We start from the raw sequence: 22,165 nt of genomic DNA on the forward strand, positions 1-22,165 counted from the left end.
TTTATTTAAAACTTTGAAGAATATAAACTGAAATGGCCTACTTTTTTAATTTCCTCGTCGCATAAAGTAAACTGCACGGTTATGTCAAGAAATTCAAATTACCTTTGGTGCTGAGAGCAATCATTTTCAGAGAGCAAAGCACACTGACGTGGCTCATTTCTTAACATCTGGCATGCTACATATTTTAATTACTGCCTTTCATTTCTGAAGTAATTGTCTTTTTTGTGAAAGCATTTAAAATATACAAAGCCCTCCTGCCTTTCAAGAAAAAGGAATAGAGAAATAAACCACAACTTAGCAAATGGAAATGCTAAGCAAGCAATCTGTCTGCACTAAAGAACACACAAATGACATGCACTACTTCTAAATGTACCTGGCTTCTGTGTACACAAGTTAAAAGCTCGAGGTAATAACCGCAATCTCAACTTTTTAAAATGCAGTTATTTCAGAACCCACAGTCCTTCCACCCACTTCCCCTTTCCTTCTTCTGAGCTCACTAAAAGCATTTTTTTCTGTCAGTTTCATATGAATTTTGGCACAACAATTACAGAAACGCGGATAAGTGAAAGTGGGAATGGACCATCAAAATATCTGCTCATACAATTAGAATCCTGTTCTTCTCCTAACACTACCTGTTAGGAATTCCCTGGGTATCCTATTGCGCTGATAGAGTGCACAAGATTGTATGTAGCGCCTTGTTGTGTTTAATAAAGTCAATGATTGCCACGGTTTTGGATAAGATTAACTTTGATTGGTCATTATCCTCATGCAAATATACCACCCTGTTTAGTTATTGGCTCAGCAGTTTAGATTCTAGTATCAATGGCTTTAACCTTCAGCATTGCTATTCGTGGCTCTGCTGGAATCCAGATTGGGATTCATTAACTCTGGTAGTATAATCTGCGATTTTATTAAAGTGGGGCTTTTCTAAAAGAAATACTTCAGCTGAATGTAAAGGGTGTTTCCGTGTGTACGTGGCAGTGGAGCACTTAAGAAAACGTGTTAACATATTTTAGCATGGCTGTGCTTTGATTGTCTGAAACACTTGCAAGATCACTACCTCTTCCACGGTCATTAGTGCCAGATGAACGACCCACCAATTTGCGACTCTCAATTTGCGACTCGCATATTGGGATGTATAACAGTGTATCAGACACTGTTAGCGATTCCTAATGGGGTCACAAATTGCATGCCTCATGAATATTAATTAGGCTGTCGCAATTTGCTACTCCATTAGGAATGTCTAGCGCTCCCAGGGATGGTGGCCTGCTGGGGTCAGCAGACCACCATGTCTGGGACTGCTTTTAAATAAACCAGTCTTTTTTTTCACATGCAGCCTGTTTTCCTTGAAGGAAAACTGGATGCATTTAAAAAAAGAAAAATGAAACTTTTCATTTGATTTTTTTAAGGGCAGGCACTGATCCCTGAAACCACTGACTGCTCTTAAAAATATTTTCACACATACTCACAAAGGAGAAGGGGTACCCTTTGTACCACTTCCTGTTTGCGAGTGGTTTACCACCTACTTGAAGTGGGTGGTAAACTGCGATCGTAAAGCAATTGTACATGGTATGGTGACTCGCTATTAGGAAGGGACACCCCATCCTAATAGCGTGGCTCACAAATTAGCATTTGTACATGCCATTACGCTTTTTTTCAGTCGCAAACGGGAGGACCTCCCGTTTGCGGTCGCAAAAAAGGGTCGTACATCTGGCCCCCAATTTTAATTCACAGTAACATATTTTCAGAATTTAAACATTTTCAACATTAATATTTTATATTATATTGTATTCAATTATCTAATATAGCTAATACGCAATGGCAAAACCAATATGTCAGGCTTGCTTTACGTATGTGTTTTGGCAGTTGTGTGGCATGTCTTACCATCTAACACCCCCTACCATTCCCAGAGCATTGCCTCTTTACCATTTATTTGATTATCTGTCTTGTAGCCTTCCACTGCTCATTTTTAGGAAACTTTTGTATTGTGATTAAGCACTCCATAAGAGTGCACGTGCTGTCCGGCTGTCTCGCTCAAGTGCTCCTCCCAAAGGCCCACCTCCCCGTGTTGCTTTCACGTTTCACTGCTTTCTAGTGCACCTCACCTCTCCACCCGCCTTCCATATTGCTCTATCCCTTTTGCGCTTCTCCCTCCGTGCTGATCCATCATCCTACCCTCGTTTGCTTTTCTTCTCGGCCACTCTGGCTCTCAATAGCTCTTGCTTGTGCTTCTCCCCCAGACCTCACATTGTTGTCCCCATTGTGTGCTCCTCCCCTGACCCCTTAATTAGTGGAGAAGTGTGGCTCAATGGTTAGAGCGGCAGACCCTGATGCAGAGGTCTAGCCCGGGACCAGGGTTCAATTCCCCGCCTCGGCGGGTCTTGGGCCCAAAATTCCACATACCTGATCATTCTCGCCTCGGTGCCTATTCCAATCATGGAGTCCCACTCTGCAACTCTGGGCAATATCTTGCTTAATCTCCACAACGGCCCCCACAACGCTAAGGATGCCTGGCCTCCACCTTGGGGGTGCCCAGTAGTGGACACCTCACAGGGAAAGCCAGGTTGGGTCCACAGCAGTATTCGTACAAGCGCCTTGAGACCCTTTCGGTGAGTAGTGCGCTATACAAGTATCAATTTACATTTCAATTTACATTTACCCCATGTTGCTGTATCCCTAGTGTGATGCGTTTCCTCTGCCTTATGACTTGCTCCTCAATGCCTCTTCATCCATGCGGACCCTCTTTTATTTTTTGCGCAAAAAAATCTTCATTTTCGTATTTACCGAGCCAAGTGGTGTTTGTTGTCTGGATCTGTAAATAAAAAAAACTAAAGAAAATGGCTCATGGTTATTCCTCTGGTGATCTTGCTTTGCGACAAATGCACATGCATACGTCAGCCACGGCCCCTGGAGGGAGTTTCTGTGGGGCGGAGAGGCGGGTCGGGGAGGGGCAGGGTGGGGGGTGCTAAAAACCGGAGTATGGATAATTGAAGGTAAGTAAACAATTTAATTAATAAAACAAATTTACTAGCGCACCCTGCATGACATTTTGCGATGCAGGACGCGCTACGAAATTCGTTTTTATTAATTACATTATTTACTTACCTTCAATTATCCATACTCCGGTTTTTAGCACCCCCCACCTTGCCCCTCCCCCGCCCCACCGAAACTCCCTCCACGGGCCGTGGCTGGCATACGTCATCATGCATGCGCTAGCCAGCGGAATGACGTGACCGGAATTTGAATTTGAATTTAAAAATATTTATACAGCGCGCGTACACCAAGCGGTTTCATGGCGCTAAGCAGTGCTACAGACCCAGAGGACAAAATGACGCGGGAGAAGTGGGAGCGTTAAGATGGGAAGGCCTGAGTGAATAGGAGGGTTTTAAGGGCTTTGCGAAAAAGGGAATACTGGGGGCAAGATCGCAAGTGAATCGGGAGAGAGTTCCAGAAGGCAGGACCCAAGGTCGAGAACTTGGAACCACCCCATTTTTTGCGTTTATAACGGGGGATCACGAGAAGTTGGTGAGTGGAAGAGCGCAGTTCTCTGGATGGGGTGTAGTCATGGATAGCTGAGCTGATGAAGGCCGGGGCCAGCCCAGACCGAACTTTGAACATGATACAGCCCAACTTAAACAGTGCGCGTTGTTGTACAGGGAGCCAGTGTAAAGATTTAAGAAGGGGAGTGACGTGGTGGAATTTGGGTAGATTAAAAACGAGGCGGGCCGCCTGGTTCTGAACCATCTGGAGGTGCCTCACGAGGTACTGCGGCATGCCACAATAAATGGCATTACCGTAGTCCAAGCGGGACGTCACCATCGCCAGGAGGATAAGTTTGAGGGCAAAAGGGGAAAAGAACCGGGAAACTTTCCGAATAGTACGGAGGGAAAGAAAGGCTGAGGATACCACCGCGCTGACTTGGGAATGGAGGGAAAGTTGGTGATTGATTCTGAAGCCAAGAGTTTTAACGGAGGGAGAGGGAGTAGGCGGGGAACCTAAAGAGGGGGGCCAAAAGAGAGGAGACCACGGACTGGAGCAACCACCTGTCAATACCAGTTCCGTTTTATCGGGATTGAGTTTCAGGTGGTTGTGGTTCATCCAGTCCTGAATGAAGGTCATAACTGAGTGAAAGTTGGATATTGAAGTAGGGGAAGAGGATAATGAAAAAATGAGCTGGAGGTCGTCCGCATAGTTGAACACAGAGACCTCCCGCTGCTGTAAAGCAAAAATAAGAGGGGCAATGTATAAATTAAATAACAATGGAGAAAGGGAGGATCCTTGAGGGACCCCATACTGTACTGGCCGGAAGTCGGCAGAATAATCACCCAAGCGCACTGCTTGGGAGCGGCCGCTCAGGAAGGAGGACAGCCAGACCAAGGGCGCACCCCCGATGCCCGCCGCTCCGACACGGGAAAGTAAGATGGTATGATCCACCGTGTCGAAGGCGGCGGAGAGATCCAGGAGGACCAGGGCCTGGGGCTGACTAGTGTCCATTCCCTCCCTGAGATTGTCCAAGACTGATAGAACCACGGACTCCGTGGAATGGGCGGGTCGGAAGCCGGCCTGCCTGGGGGCCAAGACACAGTTCGTTTCCACAAAGGAGCTGAGAGTTCTTACTACGTGACGTTCCAGTATCTTGGCCAAGAAAGGGAGGAGTGAGATGGGATGATAGTTAGCTGAAACCGAAGGATCAGCGCCGGATTTTTTTAAGATGGGTAAGATCACCGCCGTTTTAAGTGAGGGGGTGACAATACCCTGGGACAGTGAACTATTTAGAAACGTGAGGGGGGGTGAGGGACAGGAAGAGTAGATCTGTTTGAGGATGTGAGCAGGACAGGGATCCAAGGGGGAACCAGATTTAACCAAGGGAAGGAGGGAAAGAAAAGTGTCCCTGGTAAGAGGCGGAATAACATCCAAGTGCGATGTGGCTGGAGGGCAGTGAGGATTGATAAAAGAGGGGGACGGGCTGGGAATGTTAGTTCTGATAATACTAATTTTATCCAGAAAAAAAGAATTGAGGGAATCACAGAGGAGCTGTGAGGGAGAGGGTTTGAGCGTGGACCTGTCCGAATATGCAAGCTCCTGAACGTTGGAAAAAATTTCTCTAGGCTGATTTTCAGCAGACTGAATTTTAGAAGAGAAATAGGCCTTCTTGGGGGGGCAGAGCTTGGCAAGCGCCGATGTAAGACGCGCCAGCCTCGAGCTCCGGGCCGAAGCCTCGCATTATTCTTTATATATCCTGTCCTAGCTGTGCCCAAACTCCGAGAGCGGCCGAGTCTGCTGCGGAGCGCTGACGCGACAGCTCGCTACCGCTGGAGCCCTGAAATCGGCGGAATTCTTTGGCTTTCGGAGCCTCGGGGACTACCGGCGGACCAGGCCGCAAGCACCGGACTCGCCTAGCCGCCTGGCCGGCGTGCGTCGCTGGACGTGCGGCCGCCGAGGCAGGGTCCGCTCCGGACCTCCGGTGGAGGCGAAAATCGACGCCTGAAGAGCCTCTCGCGCTGAGTACTCTGCCGTCGGTCTACAGAGCGGTGGGCGCTCCAGAGGTGAGGTGCGTGCAGAAAGCCTCACAAAGGCGGCGGAGGGCCTGGACATAGTCGGCAAACACCAAGTGCAGACCCGGATGGGCCTAGAACAACGAGCATAAGAAACGTGGCCCCCACACGGACTGCTTGGGGCTCCACTAGTGCCCCTGTGTCAGTGGGGGTGACGCACCTCGGAGTACAAGACACCATACACGGGTGAAGGCCTGGTCATAAGCGCACAGGCCCATTGGGAGCTACGAGCACGAGGGGGGGGCTGCCCCCTTACTGCCCCGGGGCCCTGGGATTGATTTGACCGTTGCTGTGGAGTGAACATCTCGGCAGGGAGTGGACAGGCGGGGGTCCCTGGCCTCCGCCAGAGCGCACCGTTAAACTGACCTCGAACCTATACTGCAGAGCCTGCGCAACCAACTGCACACCCTACGGTGGGTTTTGCCGCCCATTGGTGTAGATTTCCATAGGGGCAGTGTCCGGCGGCTCGGCGTTTGGTCTCTGCCCCATCCACCCTACCCGCCAGAGCTTTCCTGACTCTGGCAGCTGAGGCGGGCCCATACTCTGGCCAGATAGTTGTACCTGCGAGCCACCACGATGGGTAAGGGCGATAAAACCCAGATGAAACTAGCTTTCGAGCAACGGAAATCGAGAACGCAGGATCCCCCGACCCCTCCGAATCCGGAATCATCGCAACAGCCCAGAGGATTGGAAGCCTCAGTCTACTCTGATATTAAAGACCTGCTAGTCACGATGGAAAAAGGCTTGCAAGACAGCATGGCGTCGATAGGATCTAAAATTGACGCACTAACTTACCGTATGGACCGCATGTCCGAGAGGGTGGATAAACACGCGGAGCGTCTAGACATGTCGGAGAGGCGATTGACTGAGGTGGAAGAAGCGCAAACTGAGCTGGATAAGGACCGTACGCAACTCAACAAACTGCTCCAGGTGATACAAGACAAATCGGAGGATTTGGAAGCGCGCTCAAGACGTTCCAACATTAGAATTACGGGAATTGCGGAGACGACCCATACTGGTAAAATGGAGCTGTTTGTGGAGAAGCTGCTGACTACGCTGCTGGGGGACGGAGTGTTCTCGCACATGTTCATAGTGGAGAGGGCGCACCGTTCGCTGGGTCCCAGACCGCGCCCGGGGGCCCTCCCGAGACCCATAATTGCGAAACTGCTCAACTACCGAGATAGAGATACAGCACTGCGGTTAGCGAGGGAAAAAGGGAAGCTGCAGTTCGAGGGGATGGACGTCTCGCTATACCCCGACTTCACGGCGAAAGTTCAGGAGGAGCGACGCCACTTTGCACCATACAAGCAGCAATTACGGGACATGAGTCTGGACTATGCTATGTTATACCCAGCTAAACTTCGGATCAATCTCCAGGGGCGCTCACACTTTTTCACAGACCCGAAGGAACTCCAAAAGTCACTGAAGGTGTGGTCTAAAGAACAGAGACATACTCCTAAGCACCAGGAACAAGAACAGGACAACAACAGTCATCTAGACGAGCAGGAATAGAGCAATGGCCGTTCTGAATTCTTCGCTGGAGACTTGTCCTTCCTCTGGGAGCGACCTGGGGAGCGCACCAGGGACTACGGGAGGTGCGCCTTGGGCAGATAGGTCAATGAAGAAAGGACGATTGTAGGTGCAGCATGGGCCAGTGGGTCTACACTACGCTCCGGAACTACCTGTAATCTGGACTATGGGTGAGAACTTTCCAGTATATCCACCTCACTTGCAAATTGTAGTAGGTTTGGGCTCCGTGAAGGGCGCACAGTATTAGAGTCCAGTTATAGAGTTGCACCCAAAGACACTACTGGAGTAGCGTTCTCTATGCGCTGGGTTATACTTTCTGGGGAATGTATAGGATAGGCTTTTGGGCACATATGGATATTATGTTAAGAGGCTGAGGCGAAGGGCTGGTGCGGGAGTTTAAGCTTTATCTTCTTGGAACTGTCTTTGCTACCTTGACAACCTCTGCCCTAGCGCTTTCAGTAAGTTAGACTGCTCCGGCAGTCTGAGGGGAAATTTGAGAGTCTGTTTTGGGATGGAGCAGGGGGGGGGGGGTTTGCATGCTAGGCCGAATTGGGGTTGGTCTGCTGTGGGTGGGGTTTGGGAGGTTGAGGGGGGTATTTTGCTTGCTTATTGCGTGTTCTTTGGGAGGGTACGGGGACTGTCTCTCAACTGCACCTTGGTTGCTGGCGGCTGCGGCAAATATTCTCAGTGAGCCGCATGCCGCCTTGTTAATATACTGTGTTGCGGGGGTGGCGGGAGGGAGCTGCAAGATGGGCCACCTCTCTGGGCTGATACTGTACGTTTATCTAGTGTCGAACGAGTTGCTTAACTACTGCGATATATTGTTGACCCGTGATGATGGCTGATGTACAGGGCATTGAAACACTGGGAGAGACTGAGTCACTTAAAGTACTAACTTGGAACGTCAGAGGCCTAAATGACCATCGGAAACTGCGTAAGGTTCTGAATTACCTCCTACGTCCCAGGGTGGACTTGGCTCTTATTCAGGAAACACACCTTCCTTCCACAAGTAAAATGCTCCAAGTAAAGGGATTAATGGGTAACATTACACAGGCTGGCTTTACAACACACTCTAGGGGAGTTCTGACATGGGTTAATCCCCGATCCAAGCTGCAACTCACACTTCTCTGCACCGATCCGGAGGGGAGGTATGTGATTTCTAGGTGCGTTGGGAAAGGTCATGACTTGATTGTGGTGAATGTGTACGGCCCCAATTATGATTCTCCTGATTTCTACGATACTCTGGTTAGACATGGCGGGGCGTTTGATGGAGGCCGAATGATTTGGGGAGGCGACTTTAACCTGGTGCTTAACCCAGACCTGGATAGATCGGCAGGGCCTCCTAGACGGCCGGCAGCGGCGGCCTTGCGAGTGCTAGCAGGGATGACAGCACTGGATATGGTGGATGTTTGGAGGACCTTGCATGCAGACAGAGGGGGATACACACACTACTCGGCCTTCCATGACATACACACAAGGATAGACTACTGGTTGGTTTCTCGTTCGGTACTGCAACAAGTCAGGTCATGCGGTGTTCTGCCACGCACATTATCCGATCACTCTCCGATACTGATGACACTTAACACTCCAACTAAAGGAATCCCTCCCTTCACGTGGCGATTTCCGCCGTACTCACTTCTTGACGAAGTATTCAGAGGTGAACTGGCGGAAGAGATAGACACTTTCTTTGCCATCAATATAGGATCGGTCGACAGCTTTCAAACGCTCTGGGAAACGTTCAAAGTATATATCCGAGGAATAGTCATGGCCAAACACTCTAGCGTCCTAAAGACAATCAGACAAAGACTGAAATACCTAGAACAACAGATCTCAGTCATTGAAAATGGACAAAAAGGTAATAGGTTGGGTGCACACACGGACGAGCTTCAAACTCTAATATCAGAATTCAACGAGGAGGCGGATAGAGAAGTCTGTCATATGGGCAAATACGCTACTGCACGCACATATGGAGAAGGCGAACGCCCTGGATCCCTACTGGCCAGGATTCTGAAGGGCAACAGACAGACGCAGAGAATCACGAACTTAGAGTTAGACTCGGGAGAAGTCCTCACTGAGGAAGATGAAATATTGGCAGAATTCAGAGAGTTCTATGCGAATCTCTATGCCTCCAAATCCTCGAATGTAGGCGACCAAATAGATGATTATTTAAGTTACATAAAAATGCCATTCCTGGCCGACTGGCAGAGGGATTTCCTTGCGGCCCCCATAGAGAGGGAAGAGATATCAGAAGCATTAGACAGTATGAGATCGGAGAGTGCCCCTGGAGTAGATGGCCTAACTGTGGGCTTCTACAAAGCGTTTAAAGATAAGATCATACCTCACCTGTCCTCGCTCTTTGATGAGATCTGCGAGGACGGCGCTATGCCCCACTCCATGCGAGAGGCAATGCTGGTCACCATTCTAAAGCCTGGAAAGCCCCCTAATAAGTGTGGGTCCTACAGGCCACTATCTCTGCTGAATGTTGACGCCAAACTGTATGCGAAAGTGCTGGCTACACGCCTAGCGCTGGTGGCCCCAGAACTGGTGGCCCCGGAGCAAGCGGGATTTATACCAGCGAGGAATCTGACTTATAACCTTCGCACGGTGCTGGGAGCAATGCAGCACACACGGCAGGATACAAAAGCAGTGGCGATTTTCCTAGATATGGAAAAAGCCTTTGATTCGGTCGAATGGCCATTCTTGCTGCGAGTGTTAAGGAAACTGGGTCTGGGTGAACCATTCCTGTCAATGCTGGCAGCGCTATATCATCAGCCTTTAGCCCGCATACGTATGGGTGACAAGGTTTCAAAGACGATTGCTATAAGCAGGGGTACGAGGCAGGGCTGCCCTCTCTCGCCACTTCTGTATGCGTTAGTGGCAGAGCCGTTGGCATGCGCTATCCGGGAGTATCACAGGCATAGGGCTATTAGCTACCCGACCTACAAGATAGGGATTTCTACGTACGCGGATGACACATTGCTCTACGTTAGAGACCCGGAGAGCAACCTGGCCTCGGTCCTGAGGGAGGTGGTACATTTCGGTGCCCTGTCTGGCCTTAGGGTGAACTGGGCAAAATCAGTGGTTTTTCCGCTGACCCCGATCACAGAACGCTTCGAGATGGAGTTCCCACTTCAGTGGACCTCGGAACCGGTACGCTATTTAAGAATTAAATTGCACACTGACCCAGATGTGATGGTTAGAGAAAACTATGGGGTGGCTTATAGCAAGCTGGTAGACGATGTAGAGAACTGGTGCAGACTCCCGCTGTCGCTAATGGGACGCATCGCCATAATGAAGATGGTGGTTCTGCCCAGATTCTTCTTCCTATTCGCGAATCTCCCCATTGTGCTGTCGAAGGCATTCTTTGGCACGCTGACGAAGCTCCTTATTAAGCTGGCCTGGGGGGGCAAGCAGCCCAGGGTAAAATGGGAAACTCTAAAATTACCTTACGAGCAGGGAGGGTTAGGTGCTCCGGATCTAGAACGGTACTATAGGGTGGCACAGGCCACACATCTTCACACCTGGGTTCATGGCAGCCCGGATATACCGCATGTCATCCTGGAGCGACTCTTTGCTTCTCCTGCTCCATTACCGGCCATGGTATGCAATCCAATGGATCGCAAAGTAGGGAAACTTGACTCGCTAATGACCACCAACCATGCATGGCAATCGCTGCTACGCTCACAGCACTGCGTACTATTATATTCCCCTAGTATGCTGCTCGAGTGGGCGGTTTGGTTACCCCCACTGGCTGAAGTAGGTGTGGTGAGAGCCCTGAACCAGTTAGGTTTAAGAGTTATGGGGGACCTTTTTACCGAGGGACGAGTGAAGACCTGGGAGAGTGTAGCGAGAGGACATACTGGCCCAACATTACTTCATAGCTTCCAATTTCACAGAGTGCGCAGCGCGTTTCTGGAACTGTTGGGTCCGGACCTGGCAGAGCCACCTGAAATACTGGAATTAACACACGTCATCAAAACGGTCGCTCCGCAAAAGCTAATCACAACGCTATATAGGCTGGGTATGCAGCATAGCGAACAACAATACACGAAGGCTCGGCTGGCATGGCAGAGAGATCTGCAGATCCACATAGACGACAGTATGTGGGCCTATTGCTGCGCGAGCACAAGGAAGATATCACTGAATGGTAGGCACCGGTTGGTGCACTTCAAATACCTGCAGCGAGTATATTATACACCCGAGAGGCTGTACAGATATGGCCTTAGACAGAGTCCGGAATGCGAACGATGCCACGCGGCATTAGCAGACTTTATGCACCTAGCATGGTACTGCCAGGGCATACAAAAGTTCTGGCGCAAGGTGTTTGCGGAGCTGACCAATATAGTGGGAGTAGAGCTCGAAGCGGACCCTGCTCTGGCGCTACTTGGCTATTCTAAGGACCACCCAGCAGCAACTCGTAAACTGGTGGACATGGGCTTATTGACGGCCAGGAGAGTGGTAGCGATGCGCTGGATGAGGGGCCCCCTGCCAACGGTAAAACAATGGTCCCGAGATATGCTGTACTGCAGCACACAATCTGAGGTGTATAGCGAACTTCTCCCCCCCAAGAATCGCCCCAAGAACTTCTGGGGGCTATATAAGACCTACCTATCTGCTCATGACTCTGAGGTGGCCACGCCGGAAGCTAGGTCAGAGAGCCAGATGACTCCGGGGAACGACAACTAGTGTGACTTAAAAGATGAGCTGAGTGCGGAGAAGACACTTCAGTAACGGTAGCATAAGGCACCACAACAGGCGACACATTTTCCCAATCACGTACAGCAGAGGGAGAGCGTGGGACAGTTCCGGGGGGAGGGTGCGGGGGGGGAGTTGGGGGGGAGGGGGGTGTACATAGTTGAGTGCATACATTGGGAACACATAACTGAAGGGAAGGCCTTACATGAGCACAATAGTGGAAGACATGGGAGCGTACACTCACCTACGGCATACACATGGGGAAGATCTAGATTAACAAACTCGCAACAAATGTAGTCTGACTTGGAGTCCCTCATTGACAAAAACGCCTCCAGACCCCCGGGTTGTTGGTGCAGAGGCTGTGTGTCCGAGATTACGCTACTACGTGGTACTTTCCCATTATCCTGCTGCCGGCCTCCGGGTTGTAGGCAAGGCGCTGTGTAATCTACAATGGAACTCAATAAAGGTTTTTGAAAATTAAAAAAAAAAAAAAAAAAAAAAAGAAATAGGCCTTCTTAGTTTCCAAAATGGAATTCTTATATCGGGCCGCAAGAGTGATATAGTGATATCTCGAATTTGAGCAGTAGTCCCTCTGCCAAATGCGCTCCGCTCGGCGAAGATTAAGTTTTTGCGTCTTCAGGTCGTCATTAAACCAGCGGTTTGCATCCTTTGCGCGCTTAGATGATATGCGCTTTAGGGGGGCGACTTGGTCACAGCCGGCTCGCAACCATTCATTGATGGATGCCGCTTGGTCAAGGGATGGCAGCCCCGCGAGAGCCGGGCTGTACGCGGAGAGCGAGGCAGTCAAGGAAGCTACGTCTACACGATTCCAGGAACGCGCCCAATTATTTTTGACTGGAGGGGGCTTGGGGACTGAAAAGAAGGAGAGGGAAAATAAAATAAGGAAGTGATCGGACCAGGGGCAGGGGGATATGGATACTGAGGTGACTGAGCACTCTCGGTGCCAGATTTGGTCGAGGGTATGGCCCTGACTGTGAGTGGGGGCATGAACCGCGGAGGTGAAATTAAGAGAGTTGAGCGACTCTGAGAACTCCTTGGAGACCGTGCACTCCGCGGGATCGGAGGGCCAGAAATTGAAGTCCCCAAGAACGACAATGGACGAGTGGTTAACTGCCAGGGTAGCCAACAAGTCTTGGAAATTGGAAAGAAATGATTGTGAGGGGGAAGGTGGACGATAAGTAAGAACACAGGTAAGAGGGGGGGTGAAGGAAAGTGAGCGGGCCACTAAGCAGTCTGAAGAGCCTAGGGGGAGTGAAACTAGAGGTTGAAAGGTAATTTCTTTCCGAGCAATCAGGGCAACTCCACCTCCTTGCTTTCCGGGAGGGCGATCAGCTCGAAGAGTGTAATAAGAAGGGGGAAGCATCGCCAGTAGGGAAGGGAGGGAACTGTCGGAATACCAGGTCTCGGTAAGGAATAGGAGGTCAGGTTTGTGCGAGTCTAGTAACGTGAAGAGTTCGTGCTGATGCTTCACAGCCGATCTAGTATTGAGATACATCGCGGAGACAGACACGCAAGAAGAACTAGTGGGTAAAGATTTGGTAGGGCCGCTGAGCGGAGGCAGAGATAAAGGACGGGAGTCGGAAAGAGCATGAGATGTGAAAAGGCCAAGCCTAGTGACTCGAGATAATACCGAGTCGTCTAAAGGCCAGGGGCCTTGAAGTCCGGTCAACTGCGCAGAGGAATATTGAAGGGGTGAGGCAGAGTGGCCTGCCCCTGGTCCCGGTCGGTCGCGGACGGGCGCAGACGGGCTTTCCTTTGGCGCGCCTCTGGCGCGCAAACGTTGCGCCCGCTGCGCTCGTCCGCTGCGCTTCCTAGGAAAGCACATGATATAAAGCCGAGAGGACCAGAGGGGGTGGGCGTGGCCTCCGAAGGGGGCGTGGCCTGCGGGCGAGGCGAAGCGCTGGGACAAGCGTCCTGCGCCTGGTGACTAACAGCGCTAAATCCGCTGTGAAATGCGAGCAGGTACAGAGGGTAAGTGCAGTTAAAAGACACAGAAAAGTAAATATCAAATTTTTAAAAAGCGATCAAACTCCCGGCTGTTTTGCCTCAGGAGTGCAGCATCACAATGGCGGCGCTTGCAATCAGCGTCCCTATATGATGGTGGAGGTGGGCGTGGCCTCCGAAGGGGGCGTGGCGTGCGGGCGAGGCGAAGCGCTGGGACAAGCGTCCTGCGCCTGGTGACTAACAGCGCTAAATCCGCTGTGAAATGCGAGCAGGTACAGAGGGTAAGTGCAGTTAAAAGACACAGAAAAGTGAACAACAAATTTTTAAAAAGCGATCAAACTCCCGGCTGTTTTGCCTCAGGAGTGCAGCATCACAATGGCGGCGCTTGCAATCAGCGTCCCTATATGATGTTGGAGGTGGGCGTGGCCTCCGAAGGGGGCGTGGCCTGCGGGCGAGGCGAAGCGCTGGGACAAGCGTCCTGCACCTGGTGACTAACAGCGCTAAATCCGCTGTGAAAGGCGAGCAGGTACAGAGGGTAAGTGCAGTTAAAAGACACAGAAAAGTGAACAACACATTTTTAAAAAGCGATCAAACTCCCGGCTGTTTTGCCTCAGGAGTGCAGCATCACAATGCTGAAGCAGATGTCATGTCTATTCACTTTTCCTGCCAATGCTGTACAGCATCGAAAAAAAGCATTTTGCTTTCCTCCTGACGCTGTACATCGCCAAAAGGAGCTAGGAAAGCCAATAGGTCTGAAAGGTGAGATTTATTGGCTTTGTTAATGCTTGTTTTTCTTGATGGTTTGTTTTAGGCATTGGTCCTTTCTTGGTGTTCACTTCAGTCACCTGCAGCTGATATCATGATGTATGGTTTTAAGATGCACACTGCTGTTTCATTGTTTCAGATCCACATGAGATTGGGCCAGAAGTTCCTTCACGTCCAGGCTCAAACCACTATGTGAATAATAACCACGTTCATCACACGACGGCGGAAGAATGTCTCAGTAAGCTCATAGAAAAACTAAGGCGCTCCTCCAAGGTAAAGGATGATACATCGGGGTTTTTGTCCTATCATGGGAGTTTGTGTCCAGTGACAAGGGGAAGGCATAGTATTGGATATGTATGTTGTTCATATAGGGCCCTTTTACAACTGGAATACACAGGTATACTACGGTTAATACTCACTATGACACAAACAATAATCCACTGAGAGGAATAATATTGTATACATTGAGTTGTTCAGGTTGCCATGTGCGTACAGTTTTAGTTCTAAAGGATGTTAATCATTATGCCGATTCTTGATGTTTGAAATATCCAAATCACATACTGGAATCTGTGAACTCGCAGACACAACGTTAGTTAGGGGGCATCGCTTATGCCCGCGGCATGGCACAGGCGTCATACACATTCCACTAACGGCTGCTGCTTTCGCACAGGTTCACATTCGATTCTGCTTGTTTCCCCATTTTTGTTTTAGTTTGCTTTTGTTTGAAATCATGAGAAGAATCAGTCAGGTTTTTAGAGGTGCTTTAAAGGCAGGAAGGCCTCATGACCGCTGTATGCTCGTCTTCGTGAGGTAATCACACACCACACTCTAGTGTAAAAGGCCATTTATTAGGACAGGATTGCAATTAACTTAACATTTAACAGCTTTGCAGCATCTTAAACATAGTTCTTTGTATCCCCCTCCCTCATTCTCTCGTCACTCTTGCTTTCACCCCAGCCAATCTTGCTTCACTCTTCCTTTTACCTTTAATCCATGAGCTCCTTCCATGACCAGATTCATTCTCACTTCTTTTACCCAAGCATCCTTCCTTGCAGTCTCCTTGCCATGTCCCAGGCATCCTGCACACCATCCTCCTTCATGTTCTCTCCCCCTCCCACTGAGGGGATGGTACGCTCGCATCTGACTCCCACTTTCCCAACTACTGCTGCACCACTGCCCACTTTGCAACCTGCTCTAACCATTCAAAGAGGACACCCTTGTTACAGCCACCTGACCCAAACCTTAACTCTTGCTTCAAAACTTTCACTGGTAGTACAGGGAATTGAGCCCTCTCCCGGCTCCCATTATTAACCACCTCTAAACTCCACCCCGCTCACCACTTACCTCTCCTGTCCTGCCATGTCACCCCTCTGACGAAGAATCCCCTGGGATGACTAGGCTGCGCCTCTGCTTCCCAGGGGACCCTCCATAATGTGGTAATCACACACCACACTCCAGTGAGTGTAAAAGGCCATTTATTAGCACAGGATTGTAATTAACTTAACATTTCAACTTCTAAACAACTTTGCAGCATCTTATGTATCCACCTCTCTCATTCTCTTTTCATACTTGCTTTCACCCCAGCCAATCTTGCTTCACTCTTCCTTTCACCTTTTCCCCATGAGCGCCTTCAATGACCAGATTTATTCTCACTTCTTTTACAAAAGCATCCTTCACTGAAGCCTACTTGCTGTGTCCCGGGCATCCTGCACACTGTCCTCCTTTGCCTATGCCCCCTTCCTCCCCCCAAGGGGTGGGTACACCTGCATCTGACTTTACATCTCCCCCAACTACTGCCACCCAGTTAAACCCTAGAGCGCGTTTTACTGACCCATCCATGAACCCACTGCAACACATCAACTCCCCGGCCCCTCATCTGCTCAGAGAGACTTTCTCTTTTCACAGATCCCCAGGGAGGTCCCTCAATTCCAAAAGGTAAAATGCGTTTCCCAACTCAGAGATATGCACCCCATCAGAACGACAAAGACCCATTTCCTCCTCCTTAATGTCCCGATGCACCAACACCTTGGCATCATTCCCCCCACAAAAAACCATCATTACCCTGTTGAGCATCCTCCAGGTTTTATCGATCACCACATGTTTTATAGCACCCCTCCACTTACACCGCAGCACAAAGTCTGGCTATACCAAACAGGTCCCTGCCAACTTTTGCTCATTTAATAACAAGTTACGTTGCATGTGTTTCAGTAGGATGAGCCATGATAACAACACAAAATCGTTTTCCCCAAGGTGAAGAACAAGCATGTTCAGAAATCCCCATTTTGGTACCATGGTTGCTAAAAATGTAAGCAGGTTACCCCACTGCACCCCATTCTTGACCCTCCAGAGCACCTCATGTCGGCTGCTGGCATTCATAGGTTACGTTCATGAATCTGGTATTCTGTGACTTTAGCTGCCCAGTGGATAAACGAGTGTCCAGCAAGCCATGTTCCCATCATTGGAACATATAGGCTCGGCAGATATCGCCTGGGTGAAATTTCAAGGCCTGTCAGGTGACTCCCACGATGATTCAACAGTGGTTGGGCTATATCAACAGTTAAACCTGACAGCAATGTTACGTAAAGCTAATCAACTGGCAGATTGGGGCATTGAGATCAGGCACCCACCTCAAGACAGATACCCTCACGTTTTAGCTAATAATTCCCAAAATACTTATTCCATCTTAAAATGCAGGGAAGACTCGCGCTCTGGAAACAACCCGGCCAACACTCTTCTTCATCACGAACATCTGAGGATTACTTGCTCTACTAATTAGAGAAGAGTTTTTACCAGCAACCAGGCCATTAATAATCACTCTGGATACCAGGCCGAAAACGGCCGCCATTTAGCTCGATCGTATCTTTGACTTCCCCAAAGGCAAAACTGATTACACCCTGAACAATCAAAACAATTACCTAACAATCATCTCCTGGAACGTGGCTGGCCTCCAGAAACTGTTTAAAAACGACTCGGCTGTAGAGTACCTTCGAAGCGGCGATTTAATTTGTCTCCAGGAAACATGGGCAACAGCTACAACAGCCCTTTCCGGATACTTTGAAATCCATGTCCCAGCAACAAGACGCAATATTTTTGGGCGGCTGATGGGCGGCCTCCCTGTTTACATCAAGCATTCGTGTAGGCTGAAAGCAACTATGATAGCATCCGATTTACCTGGAATTCAAGTACTACGTATCAACGGAATAAAAAATCATTACACCCCGCTCCGCTTGCTACTATTTAACTGCTACGTTAATCCAGCCCTGCACCCGAGAAACCAAGCACTTGACGACCTGGCCGCCATTATTGGAGATCTCCTCATTAAATATCCTAATCACAATCCACTTATAGTTGGGGACTTTAACAATAGATCTCTTGACAAAATAGGAAATGAAAACAAGCACGTCAAAGAGGTCGCGCTATTACAAGCTTTATTCAATGCCTGTTCTATATCATCCGCTCATAATCTAAGGAAAGCAAATGATCATACATGGGCACCGCCCCCAACGTATAGGAACATCTCAACTATTGACTATTTGTTCATCGGAAGCACACTAGCTCTCCACCTAAATGATTTTAACATCGATCACCGAATAGAGAGCGACCATAGGCCCCTAAGAGCATCCTTTAGCCTTTCCACCGTTGCATCCTGCAGATGTACACCCGTAGGAGAATCTACGGGCGAGGAAATTGACAAAATCCCACGCAGGATAAAATGGTCCATTAATCTGGACACAAAACTGTCTGTATGGGCGATGAAAAACGATCAATTAAAAACTTCCATTAAACCACAAGCCCTCTTAGACTATTGGCCCATTCTTTTGATAGATTTGCATCGGGCTCTGGGGGAACATCTGACGCTCAAGGAAAACAGGCGTCAAAGGCTTTAAATCGAGACTCAAATAAGGAAATGCCGGAAAGCAAATGGAAGAGCCAAAACAGCCCAAAGGGAAGAATAAAAGGGGCAAGAGCATTTCAATGTGCCACAAAAGGGCCACTTCGAGCTGCTTGCAAGAAGCGTGCATGGGCCCAACGGATTAAACGAACAGAGGAAGCCTAGCGTAAAATGTTCTCTCTCTTAAAAGAAAACAATCCGGCCCCATTCTGGAGATACATCAATCAACTTAGCAACAGTGGCCAGACTAAAGAGAACGGGGTACCCGAGAATGTATGGGTGAATCACATCAATCAACTCTACAGCAGTGGGGCAGGGGAGCTGCCAACTCCCTCCTTGCCTCAAGCACTATCTTATGAAAACACCCAGGGTCCGGATATTTCTGTAGCCGCAGTAACCAAGGCCATTAGTCGAATGAAGAACGACGGTGCGCCAGGGCCAAATGGAATACCTGCAGCAGTTTTTAAATCATCTCGACAGTTTTGGGCAGAGCTCCTCACACCTCTCTTTGGACAAACTTTTCTTACAGCCACAATTCCATCTACCTGGCAGGGCTCAATACTACACCCAATTTATAAAAAGGGCAATCGCTCAAATCCGGCTAATTACAGACTAATAGCTTTGCTGGACATTGAAGCTAAAGCCTACGCCCGTGTTTTACTGGCGGAACTCGAAAATTGGGTTACAGAAAATAATATCTTGCCCCGCACCCAGTCAGGCTTCAGAACAGGCTGCTCCACGACGGACAACATAATAGCGCTGTCCTATCTGTCGTGGAGAGCCTCTTTGGCCAACCAGCTACCTCTATTCTGCTGCTTTGTGGACTACAGCGCAGCATTCGACAGAGTCAATCAAGGAACGCTATGGTACAAATTAAATTCTTGGGGGATACCATCCCCACTTCTTTCAGCTCTGATATCTTTGGACCATAAAACTTGGGTTTCAGAAAATATCTTTCCTCCTCCTGAAAATGCATTGACACCCCATTAGAATCAGTCAGAAAGGATTTCCAAACCGAAGGTCAGCTCTCACTCCTAGGGACACCCGAATCCTATGGTGTGGTAAGGTTGTTCTGGAAATGGCCAAACCCAGTCTCCTGAAAAAGATCGGAACACCCTTGACCACTCTGCATGCACAATTCAAGAACCCCAACAATTGTGGGGAACGTCGTTTACGACGCAACTTTTAGCACGCAGTGCTATTACAACGCGGCTTTAAATCGCATTCTATTACAACGTATGACTCTGGGGGGCGCTCAAGGCTAGGGAATACTTTTAATTTACTATCCAACACCTTCCCTAGTGTCAACGGGGACTGGTGTTGGAATAGTAAATTAAAATGTTCACTATCCAACACCCCTTTCTGTTATGCGTTGTAAAAGAATGCGTTATAAAAACCGCGTTGTTACAGCATGCGTGCTAAAAGCATGCGTTGTAACAACGTACATCCAACAATTGTTTCACCACCCGAGTTCCAATCTGCTTGCCACCACCACTTCCTCAAGAAAGTTCTGAATGTCCAACACCTTTGCTCTGGGCAACCTCACTATCATCTGGACTGTATCCAATTCGATGCCCAAAAAGGTAAAAACTATGCGAGGACGCTCTGTTTTCTCCAGCACCAACCGCACCCCAAAGTCCTCTACGATGTCCTCAAAAGGCCTCAGAACCTTGCGACATTTGTCCTAACCAGCCAGCCCAACAAAGAGAAAATCATCTCGATAGTTCGACACCTCACAGTGCCCACTGCTCCTCGTGAAGACCTATTGCAGAAATGTACTAAATGTCTCAAATAGGGCACAATAAATGACACAACCCATATAGGCATCGTTCGGTCAACATAAATTGCCACATCTAATTGCATCCACCAGTAGGAAATTGGGGTGTAGGTAATAGCCTAAAAACCGTCTTGATGTCACACTTCCGGCTCCACCCCACACACTCTGATCAATCAGATAGCGTAGTCAACAGAAGCACACACCCCCCTTATGTCCTCTGGCGCAATAAAGTCTTTCACTGAAACCCCCTGCGGCCAAGATAAATGATGGATCAAGTGGAATTCCCCTTCATGTTTCTTGGGAACCACACCCAGAGGAGATATGATCAAGCCAGTCAACGGCCAAACATGCAAAGGGTTCACAATCCTCCTTTCTAGAATCTCTTTGTGTAGATTGGCAACCAGCAACCCTGGAGCTGCCATAGCTGACTGAAAATTGTCAGCCCATGTCTTACCTCTAGGTCGCTAATAGCCAACCCTGAAACTCTCCTGGAATCCCCACTCCAATCTCAAAGTCGCCTCTCTGTCAGGATAAATAACCAGCCAGGGCATTATGTTTCCCATCCTATTGGCGTATAAATGAACCTTTTGGGCTAGTCGGGCCCGCAGGTCTCTTCCTTCTGGTTGCCTACCATTGTTCAGAGGGGCTTGCCAATGAGAAACACTGAGCAACGGGGTGTCAGTCACCACATTTGGAACACTCATGCTTGAACTTGCATGGGTGTTGTGAGCAAAGCCTCTTTCTAAATTCCAGAAAGCCTCGATATTTGTGCTAGGGGCCTGAGCTGTGTTACCCATCCCCTGCTGAGCTGAATTGGGCTGAAAGGGTGTGTAAGTAATGGTAATGCCACTCAATGTGTGAGTTGAGGCCATAGACTGTGTTGAGGACTCCCACTACATCCCCAATTCAGAGTTCCTATCCCTCCAAGGCTTGTCAGGGCTAAGACTTACCCTAACCCTGAATTCCTCATCATAACTGAGCCAGAGTTAACCACCAAAGTGCATCTGCGCTTTCCGTATTATGTGGATGTATTTGAATATGGCTATGGCCCTATCTGCATCCTTTTCACAGTATATGCTGGCAAAGATCAAGAATGTTGACATCCAGTTCTACATAGTAATGGATACCTTGGGCCTTCTCGCTAACTCCCATTCTTCCTCCTTTGACCCGTATTTCGCTTGGATGTCTCTATAAAGCAGCTTGAAAACATCCACATATTTGTGTCTCCATATGCGGCTCTTAGTCTGATATGTGAGACCCCAGGGGCATCTTCAGACCTATGTAAGGACCGGCATTTCTTGTGACCATCCTTTTCCTTGTCATCGCACCTGAATCTGTCGACGCTTTTGCGTCCAAGGGGGGTGTCCCCCATCCCTACTGTCCCTTTACAATCCTTTGCAGCCGGATGCAGCCCTGATGTCGTTTCCGCTTCTTCCTTCTGTATCCCTGCATTCTTTTTTTTTTTTTTTTTTATAAAAACCTTTATTAGTAAGAAAAGGAATACAGTTACAGGCCTACAACCACCAGGGCCGGCCAGTCATATGCAATAACAGTAACGCAATAAGACACAGCTCATCAGCCGACAACCGAAGGTCCGGCAGCGATAAAGCATGATATTATCCAAAGTTCGTGGCAATAAGAGGATATTTGAAAGGTTTCACATTTTATACAAAATAAACAACAAAAACTGAACCATAGAAAGAGTCGAGGTGGTACCCTGCAATGTAATGACTGTTCCATACGGTATGGGGAGAAGGCGAACAATGAACAGTGTTAGGAAGCAGGAGAGATCCTGGGAGAAGGGGGGGACAGAGAGCAAGAAACACATCGTGCAGTGCGGGAAATTGGGAAACCGAAACGTACAGTCAAGGAGATCGAGGAGTGTCGGGAGCTTCAGTAAGAGGGGGAGCGCATATCTCTCCTCGGTATGAATTCCATTGACCCCACACCCTACCCCATTTCTTGGGCCTACCACGGGAAACATAT

At 49.0% G+C, this 22,165-nt stretch overlaps 1 protein-coding gene across 2 annotated transcripts in view; it reads left to right on the plus strand.

The window, feature by feature from the left end:
• The window catches only part of EFCAB6 (EF-hand calcium binding domain 6), an 803,637-nt gene that overhangs the window by 438,465 nt on the left and 343,007 nt on the right, over window positions 1-22,165 (plus strand). For both annotated transcript variants that reach the window (XM_078673866.1, XM_078673867.1), the window contains one exon: window positions 14,650-14,783. In XM_078673866.1, the coding sequence (XP_078529992.1) occupies window positions 14,650-14,783 (134 nt within the window). The remainder of the gene's footprint in view (window positions 1-14,649; window positions 14,784-22,165) is intronic.

This window comes from Lissotriton helveticus, chromosome 1_1 (assembly GCF_964261635.1).
Source record: "Lissotriton helveticus chromosome 1_1, aLisHel1.1, whole genome shotgun sequence".
Classification (NCBI taxonomy): domain Eukaryota; kingdom Metazoa; phylum Chordata; class Amphibia; order Caudata; family Salamandridae; genus Lissotriton; species Lissotriton helveticus.